We start from the raw sequence: 13,482 nt of genomic DNA, 5'->3' as shown, positions 1-13,482 counted from the left end.
AAGGAAGGAGAAGGGCAAGAGGAAGGGGAAGGGGAAAGGGAAGGGGAAGGGAAGAAGAGAGAAAGAAAGAAACCGCATTTTTCACACACTGGATAAAATGTGGTAAAAGGGCCAGTTAATGTAAAAAGGGACATTGGTATCCATCCTCCAAGAAGAATGGGACTTGACTTTCCAGGGCAACCCATACCCTGGGGAATCATCATGATGAGGAAGTTCTCCATTACACCAAGGTTCCAGGATCTCCTTGCGGCATCCACCTGTTGACCGCAACAGAGGACACTGGAAACAAGCCAGTCCCTCAATTATCTGCATCCATAGGGGCCTGTTGCCAAGCAGCTTCTTCTTCAGGTTAAATAGTCTTTGTTTCTTTGATGTTCCTCATGTGACATGCCTAATTACCTCTGTGACATCCTGCTAAACAGTCTCTGAAAATATTGAGCTCAGGAGAGAACATTAGTGGAGAGTACAGAGGTTCAGAATACAGATTCTGGAGCCTGGTCTAGATCTCTGCTGTATGACCTTGGGGAAGTTACTTAGCCTTCCTATGTTTCATCATCTGTAAAGTGGGAATAATAACAGGTAAAATAAGATTATTGTGAGGACAGTTGGGTGCGGTGGCTCACGCCTGTAATCTCAGCTCCTTGGAAGGCCGAGGTGGGTGGATCACTTGAGGTCAGGAGTTTGAGACCAGCCTGGCCAACATGGTGAAACCCCATCTCTACTAAAAATACAAAAAGTTAGCCGGGCATGGTGGCAGGTGCCTCTAATCCCAGCTACTCAGGAGGCTGAGGCAGGAGAATTGCTTGAACCCAGGAGGCGAAGGTTGTGGTGAGCCGAGATTGCACCATTGTACTCCAGCTTAGGCAACAATAGCAAAATTCCATCTCAAAAAAAAAAAAAAAAAGATTATTGTGAGGACTAGTTAATTAATAATAAAGTACTTGGGACGATGCCTCACAGATGATAAACATTCAGTTTATCTTTGTGGAATCCCAAAATATAGACAATGGAAGCCCCATAATGAAAACTGACTTATGTGACTCACTGCTGGTCTCCACAAACATGTTGTGACTGGTTGATTGCTTGGTTTTAAGGGTAGTAGGCACTAGGTTAAAATTATAAAATAGCTGTGATTCAATTCACTTACCTCAACCACCCATTTATTGAGCACCTATGTGCTAAGCTAGATCCTAAGGACACCAAGATGAATCAGGTTCAGCCTCTGCCTTCAAAGGATTTATGGTGAGGCAGGAGAGACACGAACACATACAATGCAGTGAGATAAGGAGAGTAACAGTTGCATGCTCATGGTACAGGCTTCTTCCCTGACTTATTTTTCTAGTTTCTGCAGAATTATTTTTTTTTGGACTTGGAGACCAATTTTTCCTAGGTAGGAGAGGGATGACTTTACACAAAAGTGACATACAACTGGGTGATAAATGAACAAATAGGGACTTACCAGGAGAACAAGAGAGTAAAAGACATTGTAGCAATTTATCTTCAAGGTGACCACCACCAATTCCTACCCCCTTTGGACAAGCAAGCTAATTTTATATTTAAAGGTGGAGTCTACCTTTCCAGGCCTTTGAATCTGGGCTGGCCTGTGACTGCTTTAACCGAAAGAATATGGCTGATGCTCAGAGATCTTGAAGGCTAGGTCATAAGAAGCCCCATAGCTTCCACCTGGCTCTCTTAGAATGCACACTCATTGGGAAGCCAGCTGCCATGTAAGAAGTCCGCCTTCCCCGAGACTGCTATGTTGCGAGGAAGCTCAAACAGCCCCACAGAAAGGTCAAGTGGAGAAAGGGAAGGAAATGCCCAGCCAGCCCCAAGCAGTTCCAGTCATCCTAGCCCAGATGCCACGCATGAGTAAAAAAGTCTTCAGCCATCATCTGACTTCAACTACAGGAGGGACCCCAAGTGAGAATCACTGAACTGAGCCTGTGTTAATAATAAATTACTGTATTAAGCCACCAAGTTTTGGGATGACTTGTTATGCAGCAATAGATAGCCAAGACAGAAAATCTAGCTCTCCATAGAGAACGTGCAAAGGGATGGAGGGTGAAATCACACAGTATTTCAAAGTTCTATAAATGCAGCTGATATGGCCAGTACTTAAAACGTGGTAGAGAAAGATAAAATTGGAAAGGACAGCCACAGCCAGATCATGGAGCAACTTGTATGCACGTGAACAAGTTTTGACTTTACGCTTTAGGTGATGGGAATCACCGAAGTGTTTTAAACAAGGGAGTGACTTGGTTGAATGTGATTTCAAAAAGAGCATCTTGCCAAGGATTAACAGAAAGGCAAACCAGAGCCCCCAGATCAGCTGGGAGGCTGCTGACATGATTAAGGTGAGAGGAGCTCAAGGTAATGGAGGGAAAGGGACAGGTTTAAAAAAGCTGCAAATGGTGGCATTTCCTGGGGCACATTTTCCTTCCTCCCTCCTTCCCTCCCTCCCTCCTTCCTTCTTTCTTTCCTTCTTTCTTTCTTTCTTTCTTTCTTTCTTTCTTTCTTTCTTTCTTTCTTTCTTTCTTTCCTTCTTTCTTTCTCTCTTTCTCTCTTTCTCTCTCTCTCTCTCTCTCTCTTCCTTCCTTCCTTCCTTCCTTGCTCCCTCCCTCCCTCCCTCCCTCCCTCTCTCTTTCTTTCTCTTTCTCTCTCTTTCTTTCTTTCTTTCTTTCTTTCTTTCTTTCTTTCTTTCTTTCTTTCTTTCTTTCTTTCTTTCTTTCTTTCTTTCTTTCTTTCTTTCTTTCTTTTCTTTCTTTCTTACAGAATTTCCCTCTTGTTGCCCAGGCTGGAGTGCAACGGCGCAGTCTTGGCTCATTGCAACCTCTGCCTTCCAGGTTCAAGTGATTCTCCTGCCTCAGCCTCCCGAGTAGCTGGGATTACAGGTGCGTGCCACCACACCTGGCTTTTTTTTTTTTTTTTGTATTTTTAGTAGAAACGAGGTTTCACCATGTTGGCCAGGCTGGTCTTGAACTCCTGACCTGAGGTGATCCGCCTGCCTCAGCCTCCCAAAGTGCTGGGATTACAGGCATGAGCCACCATGCCCAGCCGACTCACACAATTTTTTAAACCAACTTGCTCCCCGACCTTCCCGTACCCCCACAAAGAAACACACTGGCAATTTTAGTAAATGAGAACAATATCTTGTATTGCTCTCCATTAGTTTTCCAAGTTGCACTGGCTATACTCTTAGACCTACTGGTCTGCTCAACAGCCCCCCGGATTACAAGGACAGGCCAAACAGAGAAGAGATATTTATCGAAAGTTAAGTAGAGAGCAGATTTATGACCTAGAAGGCAAAGAGCTCTCCTAAAGGAGAGGCTGCATTATTTATCTGCTTATTGCCTCAATTCACTAGAAATGCACCGATTTGCCCAACGGCTTCTGGGCACAGATCCAGAGCACAAATACAATCATAGCATCAAATAAGAAACAGCAGATTTAAAGGCAGAATCTTCCACAAGGGAGAGGAGGGCAAGTGAGGTTGAGCAGCTACCAAGGATGACAGGTTTAATAGCAGGTTTAATAGGTGCTTTCCTAAGCTAGCGCGCGCGCACACACACACACACACACACACACAGAGTGATCCATCATGTTGCCCTCCTGCCACCTGCCACTCTGCATTCCTTCTCTTTCTCCCAGCACAAGAGGAATGCTGGGCTTTGATGAGGGAGCTTGAGCTGATAGGCTGAAAGACTGCCCTCACAAGCAGCTCTGCTCCTGTTCATTCTACCTGGTGGCAGGTATGCGAGAGCTCAGAATTCCAGGCACTGGGCCAGGGTGGGAATCAGTTAGAAGGACCTGACTCTGCTCAAAATGAAATTCAGATGAAATAAACCAACACATGGCCAACCTGGCTGGATTTGAATCCTGGCTGTCATCTCCCACTTGTGTGATTCTGGGCAAATTATTTCATTTCCCTCTGCCTCAATTTCTCCATTTGTAAAGTGGAGATAACAACGCCTAACTTACAGAGTTGTTGTCATTATTAGCATGAATGCACTAGAGAACACAGCCCAGAGTAGACACTCACTGAAGGACCCTAACAGCAAGGGTGGGCAGGTTCTGAATGCGGCCGAGGAGGATTCACTGAGCATGTGCTGTCTCCCTACAGCTCAAGAGGGAATGAGAGTCCAAGAAAATATTTCTGGAGAAAGTGGGCAAATGAGTCTGGGGAGAAGAAAAAAGAAAGATAGAGGAGGCTCAGAGCTACCTGGAATTCCCTATGGAGTCTTGCTTAAGAGTGCAACAGATCACTAGACCCTTATATAGGACCTACAAACACAGTCAGCTTCAGAGTTACACACAGACAGGAGAAAAGGGGACTTGAAGGGGACAAGGTAAGGAGTAATTATCTGAAGGGACAAGTGAAGTAAAGCAGGTAAGTGAACCAACTAGAGGCGTTTAAAGTGTGAACCAACTAGAGGCATTTAAAGCGTTTAAAGAGAAGTTCAAAAGCCTATATTCAGTCTCTGAAGTAAATGGGAAAAACAGAAACTAGAGAGAAAGTGGCTGAAAATAAAGCCATAAAGAAGGGGAGTAAAACGAAACTCTTCCAAAGGCCAAGACAGGGAAGGAAGCCTTCCCCTCTGGGAAGGCTTGTCCCTGTTCTGGGAGGCCCATGGCTGAAAGGAGGGAGTCTTTCTTGAGCTCATATGAGCGATCACGTGGACAGCAGACCTCCCCAGTGTGCTGACAAGGGACTTAGAGGCAGCTGGGCTGACAGGCCCCTGGGGCTTTTGAGGGAATGAGTGGGTGTTCTGTGGGACCACTGCCAGGGATGTACTGAAAAGGCAGCTCTCTGGGGAGAAAAGCAACTATTGAAATATTGAAATATATGGGAACTGCATTTGGAAGAAGAGGCAGGGCAGGAGCTGATGTCAGGTCCCTAAGTCCTGCACTGGTGAAGGCCCATGTGATTCAAGGGGAATTAGAGGCTCTCTGTTTCCTGATATTTGGTGATCTAGAAAAACATTCATTAGAAGTCAGGATATTGGGGTCTAGACTGTGGCCTTCTGCAAGTTTCCTGGGGACAGGAAGAGGGGAACATTCCAACATTCATTATGCTAGGTAGTTGTTACTCGACAACTTTCCATGCATTGTGTAATTTAGTTCTTTACTAACCCTATGAAATAGTATTAATACCTGTTTATAGACAAGGTGTGGTCAACTGTTTGCAAAGATAGTCACAATAATATCCAACCCTTGGGGTACTCCCCTACCACACTGACACTAGATGTGGCCTTATGACTGTGTTGGGCAGTGGGTCAACAGCAATATGACATATGCAGAGATTGGAACATTATCTGCACATTGGAGTCAGTCTGTTCTTGTGTTGTGCTTCAACTCTTCTGCCACCATGTGAACAAGCCCTAGCCAACCTCCTGGATGATGAGAGACACATGGCCAAGTCACTACTGATATCCCAGATATGTGAGTGTGGCCATTCTAAGTCATCCAGCCCCAGCCAAGTCACCCAGAAGCCCATGGACATGTGAATGAACCCAGAAAAGATCAACCATGCCAGCCCAGACCAGAATAATGGCCCTGCTAACCCACAGAATCTTTTGAGAAATAATTAATGTCTTTAAGTCACTAAATTGTTGGGCTGTTTGTTACACAGCAAAGCTAACTGATACATGTGAGGATTAAGGATCAAAGACATTAAATGACTTGTAGAATCACTTAGGTATGAATGGAGGCTCTTTCACCATATTGTGCCTCTTTCCTTGGCTAGGGCTGGAGATACACAAAATCTGAAATACATGCTTAAGCCTACCAGCACTGCCTGTTTGGGGGTATCTCCTGTAAGCCTTTCCTAGGCTATTTCCAGGATTTGTGGCAACAATTCTGTCCCAGCCCAAGTGCTTATCTTAAAACAGGCCCTACAAAGCAGCCTGCCTACCATCTGTCTTCTCCATCTTTGGAGCGCTGACCCTCAGTGTCTCAGGCACTCTTCATCAGATGAGTCTGTAAAACTTGTTGGAGAGTTCTGAAAGAAAGGAGGATACAGAATTGGTGAGTCTCATTAGAGTTTGAATAAGTACTGGGGAAACATAGCACTAAAGAAAGTAACACCCACCCCTGCCTTTCTCCCAGGGTGCCCATGACCTCACAGTCCTCCAAGGAGGAAGATTAAAAACCTGTACACATTTCTACAGTCCAATTCTGAATGTTTCTTCATGGAATATTAGCAATAGTTGAAATGAAAAGAAGTGGAAGTATTTGGTCCAGCCATCTTGCTTGGCAGATGAGGAAACTGAGGCTGAGGAGTTAATTGCTCTAAGGTGTCTCAGAATATTTGTGAAGGTGCTAGTATCAGACCTAGGCTTCTGATACCAGCACAGGGCGCTTTCCGTAATCTCAAGAGTTGAAATCTACCTGTCCCCATCCTTGGAAGAGACTTATAATCCACTTTGTGAAAAAGCTGGAATCAGAGTACCTATAAATGATGTGTGACATGTCAATCAAACAGAAGATAGAGATGAGATAATTGCAAGTACTGACAGGGAGCTGATACTTAGAGGTGATTTCTAGCCATGGGCAGAACAAGGGGAAGTTCAACCTGGGTGGCCCGAAGACATGGGTAACTATTCAAGCAGAATATTGCCCTGGCCCTGAATTAGGGTGCCTTGAGGTTTGACCATAAATTCTCCCCAAAGTTTTAATCCATTTCCAGGACTCTTTCTTCAAATGGTAAACATCCTAGCTCCTGCCCCCATTACAATAAATCACCCAGGAAATTGGCTTTTTATGATTGTAACTCCACATCCATCAGAATAATGAATTATCTGTGACACCACAGCAGTGGAAGCAGGGTTGTTTTAGGAATTCCAATGTACTTGACAATGAACTCCAGACCAGGAAAGTGAACCAGTGATGAGGGAAGGATTGGGAGAAACTGAGAGTGAAAGAAAAGGATGATGGGTGGCCCCCAGAAACCAAGGATGGAAAAAGGGGGACAAACAAGTAACTAGAGAAGAGGGCTGGAAAATATGAGGCCTGTCAAATCAGAGAGAAATGCCGAAGTTTGCCACCAGAAAGTTTAGCACCACTTCTTCCTGCGAGTGCTGCTTCTGCCTCATCTCCTCCAGCCCATTTGCCAAGCAGCTGCCAGAGAGGCCTTGCTCTATCCAGGTGGATGGGGCCCCAAAGGGCAGGCATGTGTTCTAGAAGCAGAGACACTCATTGCAGAAGGATTGACACACTGAGTACTTTGCTTACCTCTGAGGCAGCAAGCAGTGCAGCAGCACATCCTGGTTTGTTGAAAACTAAGAGCTAGAGAAGTTAGGGACAACGGAGCTGAGAGTGTAGGTGGTCTTGCAGAGGCTGAGAGTGGCCACCAAGGAGGCAGACGGTGGAGAGGTGTGGAAGGTTCTAACCTGGGGTGAGGCAGGCTTGCCCTTGTTATAAAGAGAAAGCTCCCAGGCAGAGAATACCACTGCCTCTCTCACCACCCCAGCTCTGCAGCCTCCAGCAGGTGATGCTGGCATGCAGGAGGCAGTGGCAGGTGAAGCCTGCAGAAGAAGAGACTGAAGTGGCAAACCCTAAGCTTGGCCCTTCATCTCCACCATTGCAGCCTCTCCTGCTCCTGCTCCCCTCTCCCTCCCACCCCTGTAACATTACTAAGCAACAGGTAGAGCTGGGAGTACTTGACATTCATGAATTATCTCATGCAATCTTTACACCATCACCCAAAGAGGATTATTATTATTCCCATTTTCCAGGGAGGGAGACTGAGGCTGAAAGAGTTGATAGGGCTGATCCACGTCACTTAACAAGCAAGTGTTGCAGCAGGATCTGCCCTCAAGTCTAGCCAACTCCAAACCTGGGTTGGGAACAAAAGTGATTTGTAAACCTTTGTCCACCCCGTAAGTCAGCCCAGTTCCCTGACACTGTGACTGATCTCTAGTTCCCCTTGTGAGGGGAAATGCTTCTGACTGGTGCTTCTCTGCCTCTCCCACAGTACACACAAAAAGCCTCTGGACTTAGAGGAGAACTGCTCTCTTGTAAAGCCTCCTGGGCCAAAGGAGAGCTCTGCTTCTCCAAGGCTGGAGAGCTCCTACTGCAGAGAAGGGGGCCACCTGGGTACAGCTGAACTTTTGGCTACACAAACTCTCACCATCAGCCCAGGGACTTTTCAATCACACACTTAGCCTTTGGTTAGAATTAGGAATTCAGCCGGTCGTGTATCAGATCATATGACTTTAAAGAATTATTCAGCACACATTAGGTCAAATTTCATTAAAAATAACTCTGTAGAGACCTCTAAGATTTCTCTTAGACTTGGATTTCACTAAAATTAATCATTTCAAGGCTACAGAAATGAAGTGGAGCTAACACTCAACTCTCAAAGGAGGGGGCTCGGCAACTTTTACTCTAAAGGGCTCATAATACAGGAAGGAAGGAGAGATCTGTCATGTGCACAAGTCACCACTTCCAGCCCCGACTCCCACCCCCAACCTTCTCCACTTTCCTCTGTGGTCCTCACAACAGACATCGTAGAGTTTAGCTAAGGGAGTTTCCTTCCCATGGGCAGATGCTCAATGTAGTTAGGTTAGGTAAAAATAACTGCCACATCAACACATGCATACTACCTCGTTCGCAATAAAACAGAATATGAAAATAGCTTTATGGGACACAGTTCCCCTTTAAAACGGAATTTTGCAACTCTCTGGAGCATTTAAAGCTTTGACATAAAGCCATTTCTTTTGATCTCAGCTCACTGCAATCTCCGCCTCCTGGGTTCAAGCCATTCTCCTGCCTCAGCCTCCTGAATAACTGGGATTACAGTCACAAGCTACCATGCCCGGCTGAGTTTTGTGTTTTTAGTAGAGATGGGGTTTCGCTATGTTGGCCAGGCTGGTCTTGAACTCCTGACCTCAGGTGATTCACCCACCTTGGCCTCCCAAAGTGCTGGAATTACAGGAGTGAGCCACTGCACCCTACCATAAAGCCATTTCTTACCCATTCTGTTAAGTTGTATCCCCAGTGTTCAGAACCTTTAAATACCTGGTGTTATTATGTTATTTTCCATTTGTTTTTGTCCAATGCCAGGGTCGAGGATCCAGAGTTAGGGCCCAACCTCTCTCCATAGCTCATTATATTCTAGATGTTTTGGGCATACACAGCTTGCTTTCTCTCTAGCTCTTCTCCCCTACTAATCTGTAAGCTTGTGAAGATCAGAATTCTTGCACGTCTTGTTCCCGTGTCACCCCCAACTCCTTATGTCTAACTCATGGCAGACACTCAGTCCATGGTTCCCAAATGAACAAAATGAAAGGAGCAAAATTATCTGTCTTCAAAGGGAACCCATGGACAGAAACTAAGAGGAGCTAAGCACTTACACTGGGAATCAGCTACTGAGTATAATTTCTCATTTCACCCTTATACAAGCAATCCTAGGAAACAGGAACATGTCCAAGTTACAAACGAGGAAACTAAGGCACAAAGAGTCCATGTGGCCAATTCAAAGTTACCCAGTTAATTAGGAGCAGGATAGCTTGTGTGACTCTATCATTCCACAGTTCCTTTCCAAGCCTATGGGGCAGGGGGGTAGTAAGGAAGTGAGGACCAAGGCTGACCATTCAAAATCCAGCAAAGAAGCAAGTCACTTGGCAGACAGCGATGATAGTCCACGTGCAGCTACCAGGCCAGACTGGAAACCGTTCCAGCCGGATCCACCCTCAGTGCCCAGGAGCACGGGTTTCCCCAGGTCAGCCCAACTCCTGTAGCATTTATCCGCACCCTCTCCTCTCCATGCTTACTCCTTTTACGATGCCATTTTCAAGCTCATTTCTAACCTCAAATCCAAATATAAAGAGACCTTCCCTTACTTAGTCTTGAAACAAACTTGGTTCTGTACTTTTGTTCTCTTCAAACCTCTTTTTATTCTGCAACAATAAAAATGTGGTATTTCATCCCAGAGCAGGCTGCATGCCAAAATAAATAGCACCTTGGATTTCCTTGAAAAGACAGCTTGGCTCAAGTCTCAGCCTCACTGCCATGAGAATTCTTGGAGAATTCAACCTTACAAAGTCAAGTATTTAGCAAGGTAGTTCACCAAACAGCAACCCTGCCAATCCCTGCATGACCCCTTGCAAAGACAAAGCACTGCTTCCAAAAGAAAAAAAAAAAAAAAATCACCCGTACCTCAGACTGATCATGCCAAGATGATGAGAGCTTCCTGTTTCCCCATCCCAGGACCCCAGCCTTTCAAGTGTAAATATTCCCTGTGCCAAGAAGCAGGAGGCATCTGACCACTGCTTCTAAACATTGAGAGGGCCGAAGCCTGGACACCAGGGGAGGTGAGAAGCACTGAGAAAGATTCTGCCAACCGAGTTCTCCAGCGGGCTCACTTCCTGCCGACCCGGGAAACAAAGAGATAACTCCTGCTCAACAAATGACACATTAACACAATCTCATTAACTCCATTCCCACGTTTTTTGCAAGTGTCTGTCATTTTCGCCTGCATTGCAGCAGCTGAATCTGGAGCTTCACGAAGAAGAGAAAACAGTCGGGAGGAACACTGTGCCCACATTACCTTCCCTTGCATCCTCCCGCTGCATAGCCCACAGCAGGGAGGACTCATCTCCTTCCCAGAAAGCCAGGTTTGGGCTGCAGGGCCGGAGCTGATAGCTCGTGCCTTCAGCACAGCCGCGAATGTTTTGCAGCTGTTAAAGGACTTCGTCAGGTGATCCGTGACCTTGCTGGAAAAGCAAATACTGACTTCCTTTTTGCTCTCGGGAATAGGTAAGTGAGATCAGAAAGGAATTCACTGCTCAATAAGCTGAGATTGGATCTTGCAGAAAGAGGAAGAACTCTCACATCCTTCAACTGGAAAGTTAGTTCCCAGAGCTGCCATCGCTTCGGAGGAACACATCTAAAGACATCCAAACAACACACAATCTTCCTTCTTGGCATCTAAAGACATCCAAACAACATACAATCTTGCTTCTTGACTCCTCCGAATCTGGCAGCTCATCTGAGCAGCTATAATTAATTATGAGCTCCTTCTTCCTCCCTGCAGCTGATGTGGGTCATTAATGAATTTGTTCCTAATGAGGACGTAGCCTTCTTAGAGTTGAAACCCTTCAGTAGTGCATCACTTTCTTCCTGGCTCTGCTTTAGAAACATCCTTCCCTACCCCCTCCTGGGGTCCCCGGACCACATGAAGCCTCTGATCATTAAACAAACGGAAGTCTGTCGGGGCAGAGCCGAGACAGAAACAATGACCGGTAAATTCCTGGGGCTGGACTGGTAGCTCCTTATTCCTGCTGCTCTACCAATCTGCTGCCCTAGAGCACCAAAACACACCCAATTCTGGCAGGAAGGAAAAAGCAAGGAAGTACCTGCTGTGACGACCAAATTACTGTTCAGTGGATCCAGCTCCAGGCAGGGTTTCTAACTGCAGCGCAGACCAGAGACTCCGAGAGGCAGGGTGCAGGAGCCAGGGAGCAGGCAGCTGCCAGAGGAGCAAGGTTTCAGAGTGTCCCGGGCAAGCACAGTGGAGGATCTTCCTACAGCCCAAAGCTGCTGCAGTTCTTAGGAGCAGAGACAGGTGTGAGGTGCAGGCACCAGACTCCACGCTCTCCAAACCCTGTGCTGCTCCCGGACCTGAAGGAACGGGGGTGGTCCAGGACAGACCAGGGTTCCTTCAGGACAGACCTGGGTTCCTTTATGCAGACTCAGTAAAAGGATTAGAGGGACCTTGTTCCTTCACCTCCTGGTGCTCTAACCAAGTGAGGCTGTGCTGGGAAATGAAGCCTCACAGTGAGACACATCAGATGCAGCCCTGACCTTCACTGACACTGACTGTCTGGATGTGCCTTCCAAGACAGAGCAGGTTCCTGTCTAACCCATGCTGAAATAGATGCTGGCAAGGAGTGTCACCCTGAAACACTGCCTGCATCGAGCCTGGTGCACTTGCAAAGCACTTTCCGTCCTGTGTCCCATTTATCCTTGCATCAATGCTTGAAGCAGCCAGACCAGGGACGAATCTCCCCATTGTAAAGGTGAAGAAAATGAGAGACAGTCTAAGTGGTTTCCCTTGGGTCATCCAGGAGCAAAGAGTCCTGGGGTAAAGTTCTGTGTTCTTCCCATTGCCCTGGATCAAGTTCCTTACTTTTCTTGGAAGATTCTAGAGACTCTTGCTCAAAATGGAGGTTAGGAGACTTTGCAAAGTACACAGGATGACTTGGTGGTAGGCAAGTCTATGGAATACCAACATTGCTTTTCTCAGCTGGTAAAAGTATTTTTCCAGTTAACTGAGTACGCAGACCCATCATCAGAATAAAAAAGAATCCAAAGTATACCTTGAACTCTAAGGGTATTGAAAAATATACTGCGGAGCAAGCTGCTTCTCTGATACACTTCACATGATCATTGACCGTCCTTCTAAACTGGCCAGAGAACAGCTGGAGACACACAGCATTTCTCTAAGATGCAGGCGGAAGAAAAGCCCTCCATGTTACCAGGTCCGATGCCTTTCCAGCCACCCACCCTTCCCCTCTGGTCTATCTATGTGAGCAAGATAAGCACTCTCTTTCCCTCTCCTGGGATAAATTCTTCCTTATCCAGGACAGGGAGGTGAGATGTTTTCCTCCAGAGCAATGCCTTGCCTGCAAGACCCCACGTTCTACCTGGAATGCTGTTCACTTTCTCTGCCTGTCCAGTTCCTCCACTCAGACAGCCCCAAGTGCAGTGACCATCTTTCCAGCTGCCACTGTCCCTGTCTGCCTGCTATTGCAGCGTGTGGCATAATATTCTAATTGCTGCTTCTGCATCTGTCTCCTGGCCAGCATCACAGGCTGACTGCTCTGTAAAGTTTGTGAACTGAACTTATCTACAATCCCTGCAGCTCTGAACGTAGGCGACCTCTTCAGCCACTTTCTTACATGTCAAGGGAGCACTCTGCTATTCCCACAGCCTCCAGGCCTCTTATCAGATTTGAAAAGACTACAGAATGAGGGAAGGTAATACGCGTTGAGTATCTTTTATCCGAAATGCTCAAGACCAGAAGTTTTTTGGATTTTGAATTGTTCTGGATTTTGGAATATTTACATATACATAATAAGATATCTTGGGAATGGGACCCAAATCTAAAAAGGAAATTTATCCGTTTCATATATGCCATATCACACTGCCTCAAGGTAATTTTAAACATAATATTTGAAATAATTTTGTGCATGCAACGAACTTTTGACTGCACTTTGACTGTGACCTGTCACAAGAGGTCTAGTATGGAATTTCCTACCCATGGTGTCATGTCAGTGCTCAAAAAATTTCAGATTTTGAGGCATTTTAGATTTCAGATTTTCAAGTTAGTTTACCTATAGTAGTCCCTGCAACAGTGCCACCAATCAGCTTGGATCTGATGCCACACACACACACACACACATGCACACAAAAGACGCACCCATCCACACATCCACACTCCCTCATCACATTCCCTTGACTTATCCAGACCTCCTCCTT

General features: G+C 46.1%; 1 protein-coding gene across 1 annotated transcript in view; it reads right to left on the bottom strand.

Annotated features, from left to right (window-relative positions):
• Positions 1-13,482, bottom strand: part of KANK4 (KN motif and ankyrin repeat domains 4) — a 90,866-nt gene that overhangs the window by 42,243 nt on the left and 35,141 nt on the right. The window contains exon 2 of the mRNA XM_007978519.3: positions 5,912-5,998. Within this exon, the coding sequence (XP_007976710.3) occupies positions 5,912-5,927 (16 nt within the window). The 5' untranslated portion in view covers positions 5,928-5,998. The remainder of the gene's footprint in view (positions 1-5,911; positions 5,999-13,482) is intronic.

Source organism: Chlorocebus sabaeus, chromosome 20 (genome assembly GCF_047675955.1).
Source record: "Chlorocebus sabaeus isolate Y175 chromosome 20, mChlSab1.0.hap1, whole genome shotgun sequence".
Classification (NCBI taxonomy): domain Eukaryota; kingdom Metazoa; phylum Chordata; class Mammalia; order Primates; family Cercopithecidae; genus Chlorocebus; species Chlorocebus sabaeus.
Note: the sequence above shows the minus strand (reverse complement) of the source record. Positions and strands in the feature narration are given on the sequence as shown.